The sequence below is a fragment of the Abramis brama genome, assembly GCF_963993115.1.
Source record: "Abramis brama genome assembly, chromosome: 1".
NCBI classification, from domain to species: Eukaryota; Metazoa; Chordata; class Actinopteri; order Cypriniformes; family Leuciscidae; genus Abramis; species Abramis brama.
The window spans coordinates 39514127-39538527 of NC_139963.1; the positions used below are offsets into that span (position 1 = coordinate 39514127).

Genomic DNA, 24401 nt, shown 5'->3' on the forward strand with positions numbered 1-24401 from the left:
TGAAGAATAATTTTCACACATGAATTGGCTCTTCTGAGTCCAGACCTTAAATTCATTGAAAGTCTTTGGGATGTGCTGGAGGAGACTTTACAGAGTGCTGTGACAATACATGACCAGAAATTGATGCACCTCTTGATGGAAATACATGTTGTGATGCAATGTGTCTTGTCTTCCTACATGGTTGTTTAAGAAATGAAAAGCTACACACTCCATCAATTAGGGTTAGAAGAATTGTTGCCAGACATATTACATGCTAGAAACATAATAAACACTGCAATAATGATCCAACCATAGACTCTTAAGCATTTGCCTATTTAATTCCAAACAGCAACTTATTTTTTTGGCCGGGCGGTGTAGCTGTGATAAATAGATTTAGATCTACATCCCACTAATTGCATTATGATAAAGTGCACCAGCAGCATTCTAATGCCTAATGCTGTTTTGTTAGGGATTATATCTCTAGATATAGATTTTCAAAATATTTAAGGGAAAAATCCATGACTATGGAAATCAGTAATTCGTGCCATAAGATTAGAAAATGTTTTTTTTTCTCTCCTGTGCTCAAAAATTACAATGATTGTATCTAGATTAATATATTTCTAAAAATGTATATGGTGAAATATTTGTGAAATATTGAAATGGTAATGATTATACTTAATATACAAAATCTAATCTCAATTCTGTTTAGATAAACCACATTCCCATGCTGAAATAAAAATAGAATCCATCACAGAAGTTCTAATGATTTACACTACAAATACCCTATACAAACAATACAAACCATCAACTGTTAACCATTAAAAGTTAAAACAATTACATAATGGTTTCCAGTGGGAGCGCTGCCAAGTTCATGGTTTTCCCGCGGTTTGAAATATTGCATAAATTGTAAAAAAAAAAAAAAAAAAATGTAATGCATCTATTGAGATATTATAATTATTATTTTTGTTTATATATTATACAGAGTTTTGTGAGGTTGTGGGCCTTTAAGCTCATTTATGAAAACTGTTTATGATTATTACTACAAGTGATTTTCAAGTTGCAATTGTGTACAAAGCCTAACAGTGGCTGTGAAATATGTGGTATGGGGGTGGAATATTATGAGTGAGATATTTGGATTGTGAGTGAGTTATTGGGCTTTCTTTGGGCTATATTTGATGGGAGTTTGGGCTGGTTTTGTTAGACAGACCTGGCAACCCTGTCCAGTAGTGTGTTTCTGGCCATATTCCATTAATATTCCATTAGTGCTTTTAACATGCCACCAAATAATAGAAGGCAACAAATTGCCAGCAGAGACCCACAGGGACCATTACAGTTTCCATTAAAACCAATACAATTCCCATTATAACAATTAAAGCCATTACAAATTCTATGCGGGTTTCAATTGTTTGTTTTTTTCAGCAGACAGTATGGTTGTGTGTAAATTTTATATTTGGTTTTACACAACAGTTCTTTAACTAAGTAATTCATCGAGGAACTTACGTTTCAGACAAACAGGTAGTTATTTCGTATGTCTTGGTAGTTATTTTCTTCTCAGTGAGACGAAACCAAAACGTCAAGATTCGCTTGTTAGAAAGCAACACACAGACTGAAAGCCGGTCTGGATTAGCGTGTATGAGAGTGGAGCGGATCGACAGAGATTTCCATTCCCACTCAAAGCGTTCAGTAATCACTCCGCCTCAGCTCTACTCCGGGTTTTACATTTCCCCATGCGAGAAATATCCACCTTTGCCCAAAACAACTAACGGCTGGATTCTAACGGTTAAAGAAACTCAATGGTGAACTATAGCCTTCTACTTAACAGTAAACATAATTTATTCTGATTGCTGCTATAAATAAATAAATGTATATTCTTTAATATGCTGTGCTTGTCGTTTTATTAAAATGAAAAGCCTTACTAACACCGTAACACGTATGATAACAGATTGGCTTGTGGTGTCCTTGCATGGTAATCTGCAAAGTTAGCATTATTACTTTATAAGTAGGAAAACATTTATTTGCATTATCTATTCTAGAAATGATAAACATCGCAGATACCCAAAGATAAAGACAGGTGCGTCATTGTAAACCGGTTTGGTGAGCTCGTCAACGGCGCCATTCGCCCCCAGACCGCGAGGAGGCGCTATTATGCGCCAAAGTGACACAAGGAAGCTAATGACTCCACTCCACAATAATATTACCAAAGTACAGGGAAACTGGAAAGGAGCTCTCCCTGTTTATATGGGATGGCAAGTCTAGCCAGCGAACGGAGGGCTTTTGCGCACAAGATTAACAGGTAGGGGAACTTCAGCGACTGTTGGACAGTAGAGGTGTTGTGCAGTAGTTGTCCCGCGCATCGGGATTCACGAGAATGGAGAGATAAAGAGATCCGCCACGAGTTACACAGGGATGAACCTATTGTTTAGTTCAACTCGCCGCACTTCGCAACAGTGTGACACTGCAACTTACTTCAGTTTTACTCTTTTAACGGATGAAGTACTTTGCAATGAATACACGGGGGTTTCAAATCTGAAATAATTAAACTCCGTGGGGATGAAAATATGATGCATTAAAACTCCATGGACTGTAACGCGATGACTGTGAAATCGGAACTAGCTGCTACTCTTTTTATCTATTCAAACAGATGTATCACTTGGCGGTTCGGGAATGCGCTTAAGGCTGTCCCTTTTAAAACTTTAAAGTCAACACGTGTAATTTACACCTTGGATAGCGCTATGAAAGTTGAATGAAAGTTTTTTTTTTCTTTCAATTGTTATTATAACAGTAAACAGTGGGAAACTGCCGAGCAAAAATGTATCAGTAGTTCATTATAAGACCCAATACAAAGGATGCAACAATAAAGTAACAAATTTTTTTTTGTAATAAGAAGGGGATTATAATCCAGAAATAATTTTTGATTTTAATTGTTACATGTAAAACTTTTGAAATCTACATTTTATATTGTAAATCTGTCTGTTCAAAATATATTAATGAATGTAATATTATATAAATATTGTAGCAATTAATATATAATACTTTATAAATCAGTCAAAAATGGTGTTCTGTGTTTTCCTTCTGGTCACAGATGATACCACTGACATGTTTTATGATCATAAGTTATATGAGACTAGGCCTAGGGCAATTGTAGTATATTAATATTAGACCTTTCTAACATTATATTAATTATGGTAGCTCTATCTGTATTGTGACATGTCTACATAATCTGTTAGAAGGGCAAACCGAAATGAAACAGTTAAAAATACACATAAAAGTTTGTATACACAAACTTTTATGATAGATTGCAATTAATCGATTTGACAGCTGTAGTTTTTGCCTGCTCATCAAGAGTTGATGGGAATCGACTCACTTTTTGCTGAGGAAGCATCTCTAGATCTTTCTCGATGGGTTGATAAAAACAGAGAGAAACAGCAGTGTGTCTATGATGGATGTATTCAGGTGTTTATTCATGTTTGTGTATTTGTTGAGAGTGGTGTTCATTCATTGACGTAGACTAGAGCAACACTGATAATTTGATAAGGAGATTAAAATCACTCCAAATCAATGTGGCTTATGGGACCTAAGTGAAATCTTGCAGTGCGGATGGAAGTAGACGAGCCTGCAGAGAGTGTCTTCAGGAGTCTTCCCTTACAAAAGCACTTTACCGAGATTGTAATACCATGGTACTTTCGTATGAACTCAGTTCTTACTATATTGATTCATATGGTACTGCTGGACAATGCCTTACATTTGTAAATGGATGCCATTTCTGCTCAAAAGGCATGAAACCCGCGCATAGGTTTATGTTTCTTATAGTTATTATCTTTCTCTGTCTTCACCTCTGTGAGAGTGGACTCATTGTTTCCCTGCAGGATGTAGGAAAGGGTGGTGCGCTTCATTCCGCCCGTTGCTTTTGAGAGCAGACTAGTTTTCCTCTTTCCTTCTGAAGCAGGAAATAGGAAGCCACGGTGCGATGCTCTGATTTTTTTTTGTCTTTAAGAAGTGTGCAACGCCTAAAGGTCGCACATTAGCATGCACTTATGAACGCTCTTAATTCTCATTGCAGTGCACTGTAAAACAAACAGCAGCATGTTATTATTACTCTCAGCTCACTCTTTTCCTTCAGTCACAGCTTTATAATTTCAGGAAATGGATAGGTAGTGAAGTGGCTTAACCCCTGGGCGGAGGCCACGTCCGTTCTTTGCACCACATCGGGGTCGGGTGAATGACAGGGCCTGATGCTGTAGCCGGCAGAGTTTTGTTAGCAGTGCAAAGTCTGGGTTCGTGCTTAGAGAACGGCAGCGGTGGTTAAGGCTAGAAAATGTGAAAGTGTTTGCTCATGCAGTACTCGCCATCACATCGTGGACTTATTGAACCACAGTTATTACACTGTTCCTATTACACAGTTACTGAACCGAAATTAATCCACACTGAACTGATTTCAAGTGAATAATGACTGTGTACCATTGTCTTTACAGCAGGATTGAATTCTGTTTGCGTCCTTGAATTGTTATTTTTTCTGTTTATTCCTGCACACCAGCTTATAAATGAGCGCGTAAATGCTGCCTTCAGTAACCTCCGTGTTTACTTCTCTATGACCGTGTGTCATCTTTGTTATTGTTGTTTTGCGCATACGGGCCAGTTCAGGATCATAACCAGTTCACGCTCGAATCTGAAATTGGCCACATTTAAAAATAATGTGAACAAAACAAAAAACAGATCTGAGCAATATATCAGAATTAAGCATTAAGGCTTGCAGTGTGAATGTAGTCATATATTTCTTTTATGTCTGTACCACAAACAGTGAAGAATAAACTGCTGAAATACATGCAATTACTTACAGTTAGGTCTGACACTAAATCAGATATGAGTACACGATTATTGTACACGACAAATTTACAGTATCAATATTATTGTGATGTCTAAAAGAATAAAAAAGCAATAACAATGCTATCAGTCAAATTCCTCTTTAGCTTGGTTTATTTTGTGTTTTTCTTTTTTTTAGCCTATGAATTGCACTCAAAATATTGTATAGTATGAAAAACAGTGCGCCAAAAGAGTGTCAGAATTATTCAGGGGAAAAAAAAGTAGGCAAAAAGCATCCAGATGACCTGCTATTTACTGCCTGTGGCGGGATTCTGAAGTGTGCATGTTGCTGCTATCCCATGAGGCCACGGGAGAAGATTTATAAATGGGAGTGAAGCGACACAACTGACGCTGTAGGTCTCATGACAGTGACAACCCTGACAGATTCACTACGTCTAGATAACATTCATTTTTTTAATCGACCGGGAAGCAATTACTTATTCAAAAAGAAGCTGCTCAGAGAGACTACAAGATTTCAGATGCAGCCACTGCATCAGCATGATTTAAAAATAAAAATGTATTTATGATGAGTGAAAACCAGCTTTAATGTGTGCAATATCACCAGCTTCTATGGTTGCATACCGTATCACATGCATACTGAAATTTGCTTTAAATCCTTAACTCTTGAGCTATAGTGATATGGATAGGCTTCTTGCCCTAGCAAGCTTCACTAATGATGGGGCGTGTGTGTTTTGAAGGGAACTGGAGCATCTGCAGCTGTGTGTGTGTGTGTGTATATTTGTCTGTGAGAGCGAGGCAGTTTGAGTTTGTTAGAGAGCAGCTGCAGGCTATCTCTGAGAGGATGAGGGGTTACTGGGTTATTGGGCTTTGTTGGGCATTAAAGCCTCACATTTGCTTTTAGTTCTCAAATTGGCAGAGCTGTGGCGTCCTGCCTGCTCTCTGCCAGCGGCTCAGCATCTCTTCAAACGTTCAGAGTTTGACCGTCGCCATCTAAGCAGCTGCCGGCTCTGGCCGCAGCAATATCTGATATCAACTCGTCTCGCTGTCTGTGTCTGATTCGTCATGATCTTCTTGATGATTTGGTCATTGCATATGAGCTGCTGATGTGGTTATATAAAATCATGTAAATATAATAAATGTCCATTTCCTGTCTTGTTTTGTGTCTCTCATAGGACAGTAGCGTCTGAGGTCAGGAAGCAGGTTTCCCGGGAATATGGCTCACCACAGCTGTCCAAAAAACGAGCTGGAGCTCATCAACCGGTTAGTGTGTATTTGTGTTTATGTATTTCTGCTTGTCTGCACATAGTCCTGTGGGCTCCTGTCAGGTCTTGAGTAAGACTGAGGGCGTAATTGAACAGTTTGCAGAATATTTGCTTTGAAAACAAACCTGGGGCGCAAGTCTTTAATGTGAAATTGGGTTTTCTTGTTTTTCTGGAATTCAGCAAGATTAAGTTTAATATATAAATATTTACAATGTCACATGCGTTTGCATTGGTGAGGTTTCACTTGAGTGTATGAATGTGTTTGCAATGCATTATATACTACCGTTTTAACGTTAGGAGTCAATACGATTTTTGTAAAGACATAGCCTAGATGTAAAAGTACATTTATGATGTTACAAAAGATTTCAATTTCAAAGGTATTATTTACTCACAGAAATTATTTACTTTTTAAAATATATTAAATTAGAACAGTTATTTTAAATTCTAATAATATTTCATTATATTAATATTTGTTCACTATATTTGTGATCAAATCAATGCAGCCTTGATAAGCGTAAGGGAAATCTTTCAAAAACATTTAAAAAATCTTACCGAATCCAAAGTTTTGAATGGGAGTGTATGTTAAAAAAAAACCCAAGTGGCATCTATAGCACAACACAAGTACAGTTTCAAATAAAAACGTCACAAAAACCAGATAAAACAATAGATATACTATTCAAAATGAGAAGAAAAAAAATGATTTGGTATTGGAAAATCTGTATACCATGTTTCGAAGATGAACGAAAGGCTTGTGGGTTTGGAACGATAACAGAGTGAGTAAATAATGACAATTATCATTTCTGGGTGAACTATACCTTTAATACTATAATACGAAATACCAAATTGGTATTATGGTATTATCCAATAATCCTGTGTTTTCCATTCTGTGACAGTTGAGCTAAAAAATGAAGATGGCATCTGAAAGTTAAGGTTTGTGTGTAAATGTATGTTTTTGACCAACGTTTTCCACTTGATGTCATTTCTAGCAAGAAGTTACTATTGTAGTAATTAAATATTCACTTAGTTATCGCCAAAGTTCTCTCTATTTTGTTATAGATCATTAAACCGTTACGCTGCCTCAGTAGAGCTGCATGATTAATCGTTAAATCATTATTTTAAGAGATTTGTTGAAAAATGAACAAAGTGAGGTCTTAATGAGTGAGTCATTGAATTATTCACTCACTCAGATTTAATTAAATATATTTTTAAGATAGATGGCAGCAATTCATATTTTGTCAGAACCTATATTTTATTTGTTATTCTGTTCAGTTGTCTATTTAGTATTGCGGGAGAATCGTGATCTCTATTTACAAACATAAAAAAAATAAAAAATCATGATTCTCAATTTATCCAGAATCGCGCAGTACTGTTCAGAATTCTGTCCGAAGTCAGTTTCGTGAGGTGCCATCATGTGCAAACGCTGCCTGCGAAGTCACTGCCTTTGCTTTCGTAAGCAGCCTTTAAAGTCAAAAATGGATCTGAAAAGTTAGTTCTGAGAAAAGGGATTGCATAATTTGTTTGTAGATGCCACACGGTTTCAATGTGTTGTATCTAATGCAATGCAGTTCAGGCAGTTTAAGAGTGACCTAATGTCAAATTATGTTTGGCACCTTTGTATACAGTATATGTAATTGTCGAAGGGAATATAAAGGGGAAGTTGAATTGGCCACAAGCCACAATCACTTCCTCATGTTTTCCCCCAACACAAGGTTATTTTGAAGTTTTCTCTGTACTTTTTTAATGCATTGTTGGTAATTCTGAAACTACCCTGAGAAGCTTTAAGTGTCTCATTATTTAGTCAAGCCTCCATTTAAAAAAATAAATAGATACACTATGTTACAACAGCAAGTATATTACTGCACTGAAGCTATTTAAATGGGTCATATTACACAGAATACAATTTTTGAAGATATAAAGAGTTCATTGTACTATGAAAACATTCTGAAACTTTAACTCATAACTTCTGCCCTAGTGAAAAAAAGACCATTTATTGAAACTAAGCTGCAAAAACGTATTTTTTATATTAGATTAATACATTAACACATGAACAAGCAGAAAAAAGTTTGCCAGTTTATTTTTTGAGTCTGCGAGATGGATGAGAGAGAAAAAAAACCTAAAAGTTTGGCACTAAAACTTTACTGTAAGTGAACATAAAATAAATTATTAAAAAACTGAAAGAAATAAGAAATTTAGCACTTCTATTGAGAAAGGATGCATTAAATTATATTTGTATGTGAATTACTGTTCTTTTGAACTTTCTATTCATCAAAGAATCCTGAAAAAAAAAAATGTCATGGTTTCCACAAAAAAATATTAAGCAGCACAACTGCTTTCAACGTTGGTAATAATAAGAAACATTTCTTGAATAGAAATTTAGAAGGATCATGTGACTGAAGCTTTGACATTACAGAAATAAATTACATTTTAAAATATATTGCAATAGAACACAGTTATTTTAAATTGCAATCATCATTTCTTAATCTAACTGTTTTTACTGTAGTTTTTGATTGAATAAATGCAGCTTTGATGAACATTAAAAAAAAACTTTGAATGGTAATGTACATAAATACATACAAACATATGTAGATATACGTACATAAAGAAAATACGGTTGCCCCATAAAGTATTTGGACAGTTAAGCAATGCTTGTATGTGAATGAATTTGATCAAAATGTAATTCAGTCGTTTTGCTGGAGTGTTCAGAGTGAGTCAGGTCCGGGGGTGATGTTTTTTTGTTGTTTTTTTGATGATGATGATTTTGTTTGATCTTGTCAAACATATTCTTTGTCTAGGTGCCTCTGACGGAGGCGGTGGAGCCAGTGGACTATGAGGAGTACGTTAGCAGCCATCCACCCGGAGCAGAGGCCGGACCCCTCAGACAGCTCCTGGAGTTCCCCAGCGATGACCTGGAGCTGCTGCTGCAGGAGAGAGAGTGTGCTACCATAGAGCCGCCAGTCCCTGAGGAGGAGTGAGTCACACACACACACACACGGCTCACTATAATGAGCCTTGCCCTTCCTCACTGCTAATCAGGTAATCTCATCATCTTGGGTAAGCCATGCTGTGCTGCCCGCGAGTGCACTAATACCCCTTTCCACCGACACCGTTCCTGTACGGGTTCCCAGCCTTTGTCCGTTCTCGAACTGCTCAGTGCATTTCCACTGCAGATCGGTTCAACCCTAAAAACTTGCTGGTCTTCTTGAATGGAGCGAGGGATGGAGAAAGGCTGTCAATGTCTCATTGAGCAATGTAAGAATGTTGCACTACATTGCTCTTTATATCTAAATATATAAACCTGTGCAAAAGTGAGAGGGACTCAGCATGTGAGAGAGCGAGTGAACGGTTTTAGTTTCAGTTTATCTCCAAAGAGGACACATGAGAGTACCAGGAGTTTATTCGAGCTAGTATCACTCCCGGGACTGTGAGCAGCAAAACAGAGGTGCTGCACTGCCTGCACAAACACCGGGATTTTAGGTGTTTGATTTTAGCCTGTTTATAGTCGGGTAGTATCGTTATGTCAACGTTCGTTCCTCAACACACTGCAGGCTTGCCTTGCCGAGAACAGGCTGTGGCTCCAGAACGTGAGCCATTCTGGTTTAAAGGGGTGTGAGGGTATCTGGGGGTTTGACGATCTCTTTTTGCACTCACTGTTGATAGCTCTCTGGACCCCAGAGTGAGGGATGCCTTGGGGGTCTATACCGACGACTGGCTCATCATCCAGAGGAAGTGAGTATTCTTCTTCATGCATGAGACTGGCCTGTAGAATATACACAGTACCTGTCAAACGTTTGGACATACCAGCTTTTTCAGAAGAATAGTGACCAAAAAACGTTCAACAAATCTACATTTTCAAACAACTACATGTAGCGCATCCTGGGATGCTTTTTAATCACTATTGAAGGAATTTCGATGTGTACTCTAATGTTAAAAAACTTTTTTTTCTCATGTTCACCAAGGGTGCATGTATTTGAGCAAAAATACAGTAAAACAGTAATATTGTGAAAATTATTACAATTTCTTTAATAATATTTGTGAAATATTTATTACAAATTCTTTGATGAATAGAAAAACAGCATTTATTTTAAATATAAATCTTTTGTAACATTATAAATGCCTTTACCGTCACTTTTGATCAATTTAATGCTTCCTTTCTGAAGAAAGTTATTAATTTCTTTAAAAAAAACAAAAAACTTACTGACCCCAAACTTTTGAATGGTAGTGTATCTATGGAGTTAGAATTGTTGCATTATTCCAAAAAAAAAGATTGAGATTCACAAATAAATGTTAAGAGATTCTCCAAAAAATAATCAAATTCATTAATTAAGATCCACAAATACATATGAAGAGTTTCACAAAAATTTGCAAAATTCACAGCAACAACAAAAAAAAGATTTTCAAATAAAAATATTTTTTTTACCAATGTGTTTTATGTCAGAAAGCGATTCACAAATGCATAGAAAGCGATTCCTGGCAGAGTTGTGTTTTTGTCATAAAACACACTTGCAAATTTCATTTTATTTATTTGTATTAATATTTGTGGATCTCAATCTATTTATCTGGAATAATGCAACAATTCTAACCCCTTATGTATGCTGGGCACGTCTTGTTGAACTTTTTTCTTTTCTTCATCAGTCCAAGTCAAAATTTAGTTTTGTTGAGATGTTCACACATAGGTACAGTTTATTTTCTCTACAAAACTAAATTAAATAATAATAATGATTTTGCTTAAAAGCCTTTAAACCAAAAGATTTCAAGATCATAAACATTTAGTTTGTTTATACTTTGACCGGTAGTGTATGACATTGATGCTTATGCTGCGTTGTGGTCTCTCAGGTATCAACGATACAGCACGACACAGACGCCTCATAACTCTGAGCGACAGCGGGAGAAGCAGAAAGGACTCATCAAACAGACCTTTGAGCTGGATGAGGCAGCCATTGACCGTCAGGATGAGCAGGTGACTGTCTGTTACAGTGGCCTATAAGGGCCCTTTCACACCTACCTTGTTTGGTCCGGATTTTCTGACTTTTTGATCCGAATCAAAATGACAGGTGTGAAACCTCCCCTGGACCACGGTCCACGAAAATTGGTCTGACGAAAAGAGGTAGTCTCGGTCCGGGTCAAACTGAACAAAGGTTTGGTTCGTTTCTAGTGTGAAAGCATTTTCTGTACGGTTCGGACTTTCAGACCATTTACAGGAAGTTCTGGTGGTTCTCGCAGGATTGCTTGCAGTCTTCTCCTCCTTTCCTGCCGGCGACGATTAAATGTTCGCACAACGAGGAGGACGTTCATTTGGCGAATTTGAACTTGCCTCGAGTATAGTTGGTGCTGCAGGGAGTAATGCCATAATAATAACAGTATAGTGGCAACGATATGCGTCTGTTCGTTCATTCTTGTCAATTCGGCGGGTAACTTTGACAACACACTGATGTCAGACGCACGTCCGTTTACAAACCAATCAATGTCAAGATGCAGCCCACATAGATGATGACATCAGGACGCAAGTATGTCATGTAAAGCTCTTTAGTGCGCTCGCATAATTGCAATGTGAAGCCAAAACTTACCGAATATCTAAAATGTATCAAAACATGAACTTTGGTTCGGACTTTCAAGTAAAAGTGCGTGTGGTTTACAGACTTGACACGAGATTTTCCAGTCTTATTCCTCTTTCTTCTCCCAATAATTTACTAAGTTTACTTTTAGAAAGTACAAAAAAGGCATGAAATAGTAATGATAAATGATCTCCCAAACGATTATTTACTTTATTTATTTGTCTTAAGTAAAAATAATAAAAAGTGAAACTGAGAAATTGCCTGGATGAATGATCAAATTGTTGTACAGTATTTTCTTTTCTTTCTTTTTTTGTGTTATTTTATTATTATTATTAAATTAAAGAATGTTGTAAGTGAAACTGAAAAATAAGGATCATTATAGTCTTTGTAAAATAATGATTGGTTTTAAATCCAATTAACATGTTAAACTAAGAAATTGCCCGGATAAACTGTTATTTTTATGGTTCTAATAAATGGGTAATGACAGGTTTGTGTCTGTGACAGGATGACTCCAAGAGGAACTCCGTGTCGCTAGAAGAGACGCCGCGGGGGAGCTGGGCCTCCAGTATATTTGACCTGAAAAACTCCACGCCTGATGCGCTGCTGCCGTCTGTGCTGGAGCGCACGGCTCCGGAGGACATGGACCGCCGCAACTCCGAGAACCGCCAGCACAGCCGCCACACTGATCTGCTGGGACTTTACCCTGCACCGGATGAGGTCTGAAATCATTCAAGTCAGTGTGAGACTGTGTGTGAAAGAAAGTAGAGTCTTCTGTGTAGGAGACGATGAGTGACACTCGACACTTTTATGTAGGAGAGCTGTCAAACGCTGAAGTTCAAAAGCAGAGACGTCTCTCTGATGATCCATCTGCGATTTTGTTTGATCTTGTCAAACATATTCTTTGTCTTTCCTCCGTCTCTTGCTCCTCCGCATCGTCGCTGCTCATCCTCTCGCTTTATGTCTGTGTACACATTGTTTCTGATGACTGAGCAAACGTTGCCATGGTGCTGAGTGAGCCGTAGTCATGATGACGGTTCTTTGTGTTCGACAGGACGAGGCCGTCGAGAGGTGTGCCGTCCCTGAGGTGCCCAAAGAGCACACCGGCCAGAGGATCATGGTCAAGTGTTTGTCGCTCAAGTAAGGCTCTCAAGCAGCCCATCCAATCATTCAGTCATTTTATTGCTGAGGTCAACAAGTGGCTGTTGACTGACCATTTTACACAGACAAATCAAACATTTGTTTTCAAAATCCAAATTTGTTGCTTATACTCTTTGATGTCCTCTTGATATTCCAGCAATCTAATGTTAAATGACCGTTCAGTGTTGTTCTTTTTAGTCTGTGCTAACTCAGATTAGTTTCACTAATAAAAACTCTGGACTATCAGTCTTGTTCAGTTCTTTTGGAGTTCTTGCTCAGAAAGCTGAATTAATTTGTTTCAAATTAGTCCCATAGACAATATACTTCCGATCTATCTATGCTATCTTCTTCTACCCTAGTTAATACATGTATTTAAAAACAAAAATAGTGGCTACTGACTTAACACCCAGTCAAGAATTCACAATTATTGCGGCAACATCAGTCCCAACTCTTCCTACAGTTTCTACAGTCTCTGGACGAACAGACATTCTTTATCAATTCCTACAGACTCCAGAGAAAGGACCAAACCTTATGCTAAATGTTTATGGCTCCTACAGTCTTGGAAGTGTTTCAGATATTTTCTATTTCAATCGATATTTTTGACAACACTACTTTGCACTTCGTTTATTATTCAGATGCCTTTTTAAAAGACTACAATTTACAATCTACAGAATGTAGATATTATATATAACATTGTAGTAGTGACTACGTTACACTGCACTGCTGAAATCTGCTGGGTGTTAAATAATGTCAAGCCCTGACTGTATTCGTTGATTGAGATTTAACACACCTTCTGATTACACATTCACCCTGAAGAGTTAAGCCAACTGCAGTGTGGTCTGACTCACTATGGTTGTTCTTCCAGATTTGAGATTGAAATCGAGCCAATATTTGGATCACTGGCTCTGTATGATGTCAGAGAAAAAAAAAAGGTATGACTAAATGTTCATAACCTTTTAAATGTTTGTTACTGAAAGGGTTGTGGGTTCAAATCCTGTGACGGGTTCATGATCATTCATATGCTGCATCCCTTTCATCCATGCTCCTTTCCTCCCTTAGATTTCTGAGGATTTTCACTTTGACCTGAATTCGGATCAGATAAAAGGCTTGCTCCGACCCCACACCCCCAATGTAGCCATCTCCACCCTGGCCCGATCTGCTATCTTCTCCATCACATACCCATCTCCTGACATCTTTCTAGTCATTAAGGTATGTCCAGCAGGGGGCGCAGTGCCACATGTCCTATAGAGGGTGCAGGAGGAACTCTAGGACAGGGGTCGTAACCAATGGCATGCATAGCTAAAGAGGTGTATGTATTCAGTTTAAAGTCCCTCTTTAAGTCCTTCAAACTTGCATACAGACGTACATTATGAGGTAACAGTCGCACAGCCTCTTTTATTTAGTTAGGAATTATAAATACTAAAACATTTTCACTGCAAATAAATATGCATTTTATGCATTATTTATATATACACTAACTTAATATTCAGCAAGAATGCATTAAATTGATCAAACATAACATTAAAGACATTTACATGTCTTATGTTACTAAAGATTTCTATTTGAAATGAATGCTGTTCTTTTGAACTTTCTATTCATTAAAGAAAAGATATTGAATCAGTTTCCACTAAAATAAGCAGCACAAATGTTTTCAAAAAGGAATTCTATGCATCAAGATATTTTTCATGAGAATGTCAGGACTTTAAGCTTTAGAGAGGTTGGATGAGGCAACAAGACAAGGAACTATATCAAGCAAGTTTTTACCAACTATTCTTTAGTTCTTTAGTCTTGTTGGCTGAAAAAGACAAAGGAAATGCTTGTTTTCCTGAGTCCTGACATTTAAGCTGGTCACTGTGGATATATGTGTGTGACAGTTCTGTCACCTGGCCTCAGGCCTTTGGGACATCCTTATTGTTGAGCTCTGCTGTGTTTGTGTTTCAGCTGGAGAAAGTCCTTCAACAGGGAGATATTGGCGAATGCTGTGAGCCATACATGGTCATGAAGGAATCCGACTCCACTAAGGTATGAGTGTACCATGGGTTTTTGCATGAGTATTTCATCAGACACATCTGGCATGATTATGGTATCCTCTGAGCGTTTCTCAACTTGATCTGGACTACTGCAATATTTGTCATTCTTTTTCAATATGAGCAAGGTCCAGTAGATGCTGGAGCCCTTTACTGTCACTGTATAATTCTGCTGCCAAGTTGCTTTTTTTGGTTGTTTGAAATGGCATGATAAATGCTGCCTATCCATGACCTTTACATGCGGACTGTGTAACCCAGATGGTGGTTCTGAATTGATTCACTGTTTTTCACGTGTGTGTGTGTGTGTGTGTGTGTGTGTGTGTGTGTGTGTGTGTGTGTGTGTGTGTGTGTGTGTGTGTGTGTGTGTGTGTGTGTGTGTGTGTGTGTGTGTGTGTGTGTGTGTGTGTGTGTGTGTGTGTGCAGCATAAGGAAAAGCTGGAGAAGTTGAGGACTCAGGCCGAGCAGATGTGCACTAGGCTGGGACGTTTCCGGATGCCGTTTGCCTGGACCGCAATTCATCTGCTGAACATCGTCAGCAGCGCTGGAGGGATAGACCGCTCAGATTCAGACTCAGACACAGGTATAAACCAGAGTCAACACACTTTTTGTTTTAAAGTTTACTTTTTATTGATTTCTTATAAGTAGTCACCTTGGAGATGTCCCTGAAATTAACACACACAAGGGATAGGCATTATGTTTACAACCAGGGCCTAAAATGTACTTTTTGCCACACCTGCCAATGGCCAGTGACTTAAGAAAATTAACAGATTAATCCTTATTAAAGTAACAGATTAATCCGTATTAAAGTTACAAAAGTTATTCAGTCAAGAGAAATGAGTGATTGTTCTTTGTCTTCTGTTGATTGATTAACATTAAAAACTCAGACATCAGCAGGAAAATTAGGCTGCTGTCACTTTAAGACAGGGTTCACCAATCTCGGTCCTGGAGGGCCGCTGTCCTGCAGAGTTTAGCTCCAACCCCAATTAAACACACCTGAACCAGCTAATCAAGGTCTCAACAGGCATACTAGAAACTTTCAAACAGGTGTGTTGGAGCTGGTTGGAGCTAAACTCTGCAGGGACAGCGGCCCTCCAGGACCGAGATTGGTGAACCCTGCTTTAAGAGCTAATGCATGGATTCAATATACTGTTACACGTGCGTTTTATTTCTCAACTGTTTACGTCACTTAAGACATAACTGACTATGTTATGTGTACTAGGATACTTGCCAAAACTGGAAGTTTGAATATGTCTTTTCAAGTGCAAGACGTGAAAGATAACTCTATTCACTATCCACTATATTTTTGGGTGCGTGCTTCAGATGTTTAAACTTCCCACACGCGCGAGTAACGAATTGAGTTCTCTTTCGTGTCTTTTTGTGCTTCAGTAATTCAATTGGCAAGGCTTAAACTTTTGTGACGATGCAAGCACAGCCCCTTCAAATGTCCCGAGCGTCGTTCATGTTTGTTCATATTTTTAAGATTTTGCATTGTTAAAATGTATAAAAATGTACCAGCCAACTGCCGATTGACACCATATCATATACTCGCAACTTATATCTGTATATTTGTTAGCATTTTTCCAATATTCGACAAATGTGCTCCATCATTTTGATCCAGAAATACATTAGCTGTGTCTCATTTCCAAGGGTGCGTTCTCCAGAGGTCCCATTTGTCTGCCGCAATATGTACTAACATTTAAATGAATCATTTGACCATTGTTCTTACAGCTGTAATTAATTTCTGTAATTACATCTATATTCACACTGTTGACCCACCCTTAAACTTACCCACACCAACAAACCTGTCATAACCGTAGCCGGATCCCACCTCAACAGCAGCACAAGTGTTTTACAATTTAACGTCAAAAACAAATAATTGTTAGGTACAATGTACTTATTGTGTTTATAAGTACATAGTAATTGAAGACTCTTAATATAACGTGTGACTGTTATATTGAATATATATATTCTATATTAAATATGTCACCCAGCCCTAGTAGCATGACTCAATTATATAACAAACAGCATTTTGTCATTCCTTACAGAGCGTAAGGGGACATGGAATGAGAGGAAGAAGAAAGGTTTTGAGAGGATGAGTGTAGGAGAGGACATGTGCAACTTCACAAACTTCCGGCCAGCCACTCTCACCGTCACCAATTTCTTCAAACAGGTCAGATCTCGATTTTTTTTGTGCGTGTCTTGTGTTCTGCTGATGGTAGTGTATTAGCATGATGTATTGTTTCCCTCACTAAATGAATGCTGGGTGTTTCTGTGGCGCTACAGGAGGGGGACAGACTGAGTGATGAAGACTTATATAAGTTCTTGGCAGACATGAGGAGGCCGTCATCTGTCCTGCGTCGACTCAGACCTGTGACGGGTACCTGGCTGCACTTATTTTTTACCTCCGTTATATTATTTAAGCATTTTATCACACTCCGTTGGTCTCTTTCTCCATCTAGCTCAGTTGAAGATAGACATCTCCCCGGCTCCAGAAGCCCCTCACTACTGTCTGTCTTCAGAGCTGCTTCACGTGAAGCCTTATCCTGACCCACGCGTGCGCCCCACCAAAGAGGTGCTGGAGTTTCCCGCTCGCTACGTCTACACCCCACACACTACCTACAGGTAATATAGCAGAAAAGAGCAGATAATATATCTGAAAGTGTCATCTAAGTATATTAATGTATCATAAAACTACATTCTGAGTGTGGACTCATATGATAGGTGAAAACAAAAGTCGCTTTAAGGCAAGTCATTTCACTCGTGGCTATCTTTGAAACGCCTCTTGGCAGCTCCTATTTCTTTGAATGGGGAACCATTAAATTCTCCAAAGCTGTTCAAGCTTTTGATTCAATTTCATATTTGAAATCACCACTGAAATCTGATAACAACTGTCTCATAATTTCCATAGCAACTAGAGCTTCTAAGGGCAGCGTATGCAATGACTTTACGAATTGGCGATTGGTTATTTTATTTAGAAGGTGGGACTTATTCTGCCATATTGCACTTTCTCCCATTTATAGTAATATGCGTGTACGTCTTTGTATATCTAAAGTCTTTGGTGAGAAACTCTTGTGTGACTAACAGACATAAATGTAAGCTATTATCATTTGATCATCCTCCCCTCTGCCAGAGTTCACAAATCTCATTCATGTTTGTGTTAAAACATTGTGTATTTTTCTCATTGACACCAAATCACTCATTATACTTTTATTAAATAAGTTACAAACCACAAATACATATACAGAAATATATTATGATAATTATGTTTTGTGCTATTATAAACATATTATCCATATTATAACATTAAGAAAATAGTAAAATATTTGTTTCTGTGGCTAGGAATTGCATACAAATATTTTACACAGAAATTCGCTCTGCTCGTGTTTCCTGAGGCCCAAAGTGCGTATAAAGTGATTGGCAAAGTGGACATCTGTGTCATTAACGAACATGTAATAGGTGAAAACGTTTGCCGTGCCATGAATGGAGTGTTGATGAGGATTGCAGTTCCTCCTCGTAGGTGATATTAGCGGTTACACCATATTCTGAAATGAGAAGCAAGTACTGACATGAGCCGATGATCTACTGATGATCACATGTTTACTAGTAAGTCAGCACTCAGGCTTACCTGTTTCTGTAAATCAGCCAGCTGCTGGTTTTGATTCTCCAATTTCAGTTTCTGTTCTTGGGTCCACTTCATCAGATCCTTCAGGATAGGGATGTTTTTAAGTGTTGTGCCCTGTCATAAGGATATAGTCGGTTATTTACAGATAAAACTGTAAGTGTGTTCATTGAAAGGCAGCTCTGCATCTTAGCTACCTTAATCTTGTCTGGGATGGAGTTGTTTAGGTTTTCCTCCAGGCTGGTTAGTTTTTTCTTTAGCTCTTCCTCCTCCTGCTCCACCCTGGTGACTGTTCCTCTGTTCTCTTGGACCTGAATCTGCAGTGCTTTCATCTGAGCCTGCAAACAGACCAGCTTGTTGAGCACACCGACCCAACTCCATTTGGACCAACAGATGTCTGCACATTAGCTGAGACTTAAGTTGAAATCATTATTTGTTGTCACTGGCCAATGCTGATATCTACAGTATTGTTATTCCAGTGTACAAGTAATATACTTTAATATAGTGTACGTCCCATTTTCCCTCATGTAGTGAATTTAATTTACACAATTCTAATATTTACTCAATTCTCTCTCTCTCTCTCTCTCTCTCTCTCTCTCTCTCTCTCTCTCTCTCTCTCTCTCTCTCTCTCTCTCTCTCTCTCTCTCTCTCTCTCTCTCTTATATATTTATTTATTACAGTGTATATATATATATATATATAATCTAAACTGAATTATAAACTATTAAATAAATATATGAGAGAGAGAGAGAGAGATTATATCATTAATAAATATCAGCCAAAATGAAATGAAACCGTTTTGCCAGAATGGTAGCTGTGGGGTAAAGTGTGTCAGATAATTTGGGGTAAACTATGACAGTGGCTCAACTAAAAATGATATACATATCAATAATGACAACATTCAAATGTTCTTGAATCAAATAAAATGGAAAATATAATGAAATACTAATACTATTACATGTATATAATTGGGCAAATTAGATTTACTCCTCCTTGCCTAGAGGATCACTTAAGTGAAAAGTGGCACAGCTTACCCTACTCTCTTCTGCTTAATATTCATAGACGAAGCTGTTAGTACATTTTGGAACGAACACTAATGGGAACTAGCACTTCTGTTAATTGGGGCAGTAATTTCCAAATGCCCGATTGAACAGTCTGGCTAGTATTTCAGTCTGTCATGAATGCATGTCATTGATCAAGTGACTCATAGGCTTACCTGAATGAGCTGAAGTTTCTCTTTGATCTGTCGCTCGGTTTGAGCAGCCTCCTCGGTGTCGTGCCCCAGTCTCTTAACCTCGCTCTCGGTTCGGCTGATGGCTTTCATGACGCGGGCCATCCTGGCCTCTGTGCTCTGGTATATGTGGTGCAGGGACTCGCTGAACTGCACCACACCATACATAAGGATGTTCACGTCATCCATGGAGGCTGGGTTTCCCCCCATTTGGAAAGTTCTCAACGGAGATGTGGAGACCCTGTTCACACACAGAGTCAGAAACAGCACGCATAAAGCTGCCTGCATCCTGTTCTCTCCTTAAAAACAAACTGTGACCGCCACAGGTGCAAGGAAACGGGCTGTTTTAATGTGCATGCATTGCAACATGGTGCTGCTTTTATAAGCTGTGACTATGTTGGACATTGGGAAATCAGCTGAGACACGGGCCTATCAGAGCTGGGCTTACAGCTGTGTGTGTGAGAGAGAGAGACAGAGAGACCTTGACTTATGTTGGCCAGACATATTTTTAGTGGTATTTAACCAGAGACGTGCTTTGCAGCCTGTATACCAATGCACTCTTCTCCTTTAACCTCAGAGGTGCACAGATCATCCAGTGAACCCTTTGTCACACACTGCCATTTTACTATATAACTATATAAATAAGACATTGTAAAGGATTGCTGCATTATTTATTGAAAGATCATATTTAGCGTCACAGGAAGAGATACAGTAGGGGTTCCGTATGTTCATGCTGCTGCCACATGTTCAGTGTTTGATTTGGGGTAAAGTCAAGTGATTTGTAGTGCCTTTCATGTCTATTTCTGTCCCTGTTCCTCAAACATGCAGATGAAAGAGTGTCACAGTGCTCACCTTGGTTAGAATAGTGTGGTCAGAAAATTTTACTAGAATTAATTGCATGAAATGCTGATTCATTGATAGAATTAATCTCATATATAATATTTGCTGAGAAAAGCCTCCAAATGAAGATAATTGAAATACATGATTGTTACAGATGGAAGCATTGACCTTTCTCTCCATATATTTTTCTCTTGACTGTTTACAATAGGAATTGAAGCTTAACCATTTATATTAGTAGTTGTAAACTTTACCGTTTACATTAAGAGTTGAAACAACCATTTATATTAGTAATTGTAAACTTCACCATTTACAATAAAAATGTAATCTTAACAATTTTTATTTGTAATTGTAAACTTGAACGTTTACATTAAGAGTTGAAACTTAACTGCTTACGTTAGTAGTTGAAACTGTACTATTATAACCGTTAATAATAGTAGTTGTAAATTTGACTGTTTACATTAGGAAATGAAGTTTAACCATTACATTAGAAGTTAAAACTTAACCGCAAATAGCAGTTGTGGACTTGACCTTTTACATGAGCTGAAACTTAACCTTAAAGGGTTAGTTCACCCAAAAATGAAAATTCTGTCAGTAATTTCTCACCCTCATGTTGTTCCAACCCCGTAAGACCTTCGTTCATCTTCGGAACACAAATTAAGATATTTTTGATGAAATCTGAGAGCTGTCTCACTCCTCCATAGGCTTCTAAGACATTATAACTTGCTGGCCCAAAAAATGCATTAAATACATCGTTAATATAGTCCAAGTGACTACAGTGGCTCAATCTTAAGTTTATAACGCGACGAGAATACTTTTTGTGCGCAAAACCCCCCAAAAATAACGACTTTATTCCACTTTTCATTTCCTTCTCTCTGGGCCTCGAGTTAGTTGACGTAGTGTAAGCGCAGCGCGTCTGTGTTGTACGTCACACGTAGGCTCACTATTGGCCGACGCTGGTCATGTGTGTGATGCGTGTGACGTACAACACAGACGCGCTGCGCTTACACTATGTGAAAAAACTCGAGGCCCAGTGAGAAGGAAATGAATAGTGGAATAAAGTCGTTATTTTTGTGGTTTTTTTGCGCACAAAACGCATTCTCGTCGCTTTATAAACTTAAGATTGAGCCACTGTAGTCACTTGGACTATATTAACGATGTCTTTAATGCATTTTCTGGGCCAGCAAGTTATAATGTCTTAGAAGCCTATGGAGGAGTGAGACAGCTCTCAGATTTAATCAAAAATATCTTAATTTGTGTTCCGAAGATGAACGAAGGTCTTACGGGGTTGGAACAACATGAGGGTGAGTAATTACTGACAGAATTTTCATTTTTGGGTGAACTAACCCTTTAAGTAACTTTACATTAGGAATTGATGCCTAAACATTTAAATCAGTAGTTGACGTTAGTATCTGAGGTGTAACCATCTATATTAGTAGTTGTAATCTTAACCATTTTCAAAAGTAGCTGTAAGCTTGACCATTTACTCTGCCGTTCAAAAGTTTGAAATCACTAAGACATGGTTTTGAAAGAAATGTGTGAATCTCTTGGAATTAACATGATAGAACATTATTAAAGGGATAGTTCGCCCAAAAATGATATTTAAGCCATGATTTACTCACCCTCAAGCCGTTCGAGATGCATATGTCAATCTTTTTTCAGACGAACACACTTTCAGTTATTTTAGAAAATGTCTTAGACCTTTCAGTGGTTATAATGTGAAGCAATGGGGTCCAGCTGATTCAAGTCGCAAAATGTGCATGCAAAAATAATCCATCCGGCTCCAGGGGGATAAACGAAGGCCTTCTGAGGGTAATCCGTGCAGTTTTGTCGTAAAAATATACAAATTTAAAACTTTATAAACGAAAATAACTGGCTTCCGGTGGCGGTCGGCGCGCGTTCATGGAGATGGTTGCTGGCATATGACGTAGAACGTAGCGCAGGAAGCGTCGTGACGTAGAACGTGCGTGACAGCGCAGCCAGAGAGCAGAGCAAAACAAAACTCTACGTTCGCTCTACGTCACAACGTCATTCATCTCCATGAACGCGCGCCGACCGCCACCGGAAGCCAGTTATTTTCGTTTAGTTTTAAATATGTATATTTTTACGACAAAACTGCACGGATTACCCTCAGAAGGCCTTCGTTTATCCCCCTGGAGCCGGATGGATTATTTTTGCATGCACATTTTGCGACTTGAATCAGCTGGACCCCATTGCTTCACATTATAACCACTGAAAGGTCTAAGACATTTTCTAAAATAACTGAAAATGTGTTCGTCTGAAAAAAGATTGACATATGCATCTCGAATGGCTTGAGGGTGAGTAAATCATGGCTTAAATATCATTTTTGGGCGAACTATCCCTTTAATGTTGCAAAAAATTATTGCTGTTTGAATGACTGTTTAATAAATAAGTTTTACAGTGATTGTAAAGCCTCATTTTCAGTCCCCAGATCATTCTAATATCCTTGTTTGGTACTCAAGAAACCTTTCTCTTTATCTCAGTATAGTTGAAAATGGTTGTGCTGCTCAAGGAAGGCAATGCAGTGTCTTTTTCAGTTGCCAAATTGAGGACCCTTGCATTGCTGAAGTCCAGATTTGCTTTCAGACAAGGAAGCACCTTTCTCAAGAAACTTGTTTTAGTGACTCAATCTCTTGTTCTTAGTGGTGCACACTCAAGCATGGCCTTCATTTTGGTGTTGAATACAAGGAAGCAAACTGTGTCTGTGTCAAACTTTAATGGGAGTGTACATAATAGATCTGAACTTTGAGTTTTATGTCATCTACAGGCCTCTCATAAACCATTGCTGGTTTGATTTAAAAGGGTTCATTATTTAATGTATTTCCATCTCTCTCCCCCTCAGGAACCTGTTGTACATTTACCCTCAGACTGTCAACTTCAATAGCCGGCAGGGTTCAGTAAGGAACATTGCAGTGAAGGTGCAGTTCATGGCAGGAGAAGATCCCAGCCAGGCCATGCCTGTGAGTCACCGATCACACCCACACCCTGTACTCCCTCACGGCTTTAGTCACACTGTCAAATCATATTCTCATGGAAAGACAAAAACGAAAAAACATTTGGAATTATGCAAGTACATCTGATACGATGATCTCATCGCCTAGATAAACCTAATTGTGCACATAAAAGCTCTCCAGATCTGTGCCAAGAATATGACAGCGCCTCCTTAAAACACATCGATCCACCTCACAGTATTTTAGCTCCAACTAAACACACAGGTTACATTAGTCACTCCAACCAATTCTCCAGATGGATTAAGAAGCGCTCTGGGAAATTTTGGAGATTTCAGTGAACTCAAGACACAGGACCTTTTACATTGGGTTAATCTAATCAAGGATTTTAGAAACTCCCTAATAGTGTTAGTGCTGAATTCGCACACCGGTTGCTCACTCTGAAACATCCGTAATTTATTTAAAGCTCAGTGTGAGGCCAGTGCAGTGCAGGTACATTAGAGGCTAAATTCACTTTGTGATAATTAGAAAATCCATCCACGGCTTCATGATTAGCGAGGGCAACATCATGGCTGAAATGAAACACCCCAGTGACATCTAGTGGAGCCGTTGAGCTGTGATTCACCAATGTAATGTGATTTCCACCCACTGAACAGGTCATCTTTGGAAAGTCAAGCTGTGCAGAGTTTTACAAGGAGGCGTACACCCCAGTAATCTACCATAACAAGTACGAACCCATGTCTCATTCACTATTCATTACAGAATCATCACTTTTTATGTCCAGAATTGCATTTAATTTAATTACAACAGTGGTTCATTTTTGACTCAAAGGCCTCCAGCACTATATATAGTAAAAAATAGTGAAGTATTATTTAAAATAACTGTTTTCTCTTTTAATATATTTTAAAATGTAATTTATTCCTGTGATCAAAGCTGAATTTTCCGCATCATTACTCAAGTCTTCAGT

At 38.3% G+C, this 24401-nt stretch overlaps 2 protein-coding genes across 4 annotated transcripts in view; one reads left to right on the forward strand and one right to left on the reverse strand.

Moving 5' to 3' along the window:
• The first annotated feature begins 2133 nt into the window (after positions 1-2133).
• The window catches only part of dock6 (dedicator of cytokinesis 6), a 54138-nt gene continuing 31870 nt past the window's right edge, over positions 2134-24401 (forward strand). For 2 of the 3 annotated variants that reach the window (XM_084113484.1, XM_084113485.1), the window contains exons 1-16: positions 2134-2272; positions 5973-6060; positions 8855-9030; positions 9720-9788; positions 10896-11019; positions 12119-12331; positions 12666-12751; positions 13617-13683; positions 13811-13960; positions 14693-14773; positions 15202-15358; positions 16824-16948; positions 17062-17155; positions 17238-17400; positions 23329-23446; positions 24091-24161. In XM_084113484.1, coding sequence (XP_083969610.1) covers positions 2223-2272; positions 5973-6060; positions 8855-9030; positions 9720-9788; positions 10896-11019; positions 12119-12331; positions 12666-12751; positions 13617-13683; positions 13811-13960; positions 14693-14773; positions 15202-15358; positions 16824-16948; positions 17062-17155; positions 17238-17400; positions 23329-23446; positions 24091-24161 — 1832 coding nt within the window. In that variant the 5' untranslated portion in view covers positions 2134-2222. The remainder of the gene's footprint in view (positions 2273-5972; positions 6061-8854; positions 9031-9719; positions 9789-10895; positions 11020-12118; positions 12332-12665; positions 12752-13616; positions 13684-13810; positions 13961-14692; positions 14774-15201; positions 15359-16823; positions 16949-17061; positions 17156-17237; positions 17401-23328; positions 23447-24090; positions 24162-24401) is intronic. The other variant, XM_084113486.1, reaches the window with a different exon arrangement.
• On the reverse strand, positions 17973-19967 carry angptl8 (angiopoietin like 8). Its single transcript, XM_084114193.1, has 4 exons — positions 19614-19967; positions 18595-18735; positions 18404-18514; positions 17973-18320 (listed from the first exon to the last, which is right to left on the reverse strand). The coding sequence occupies exons 1-4, from the start codon at positions 19914-19916 to the stop codon at positions 18309-18311; spliced, it is 567 nt and encodes a 188-aa protein (XP_083970319.1). The 5' UTR covers positions 19917-19967; the 3' UTR covers positions 17973-18308.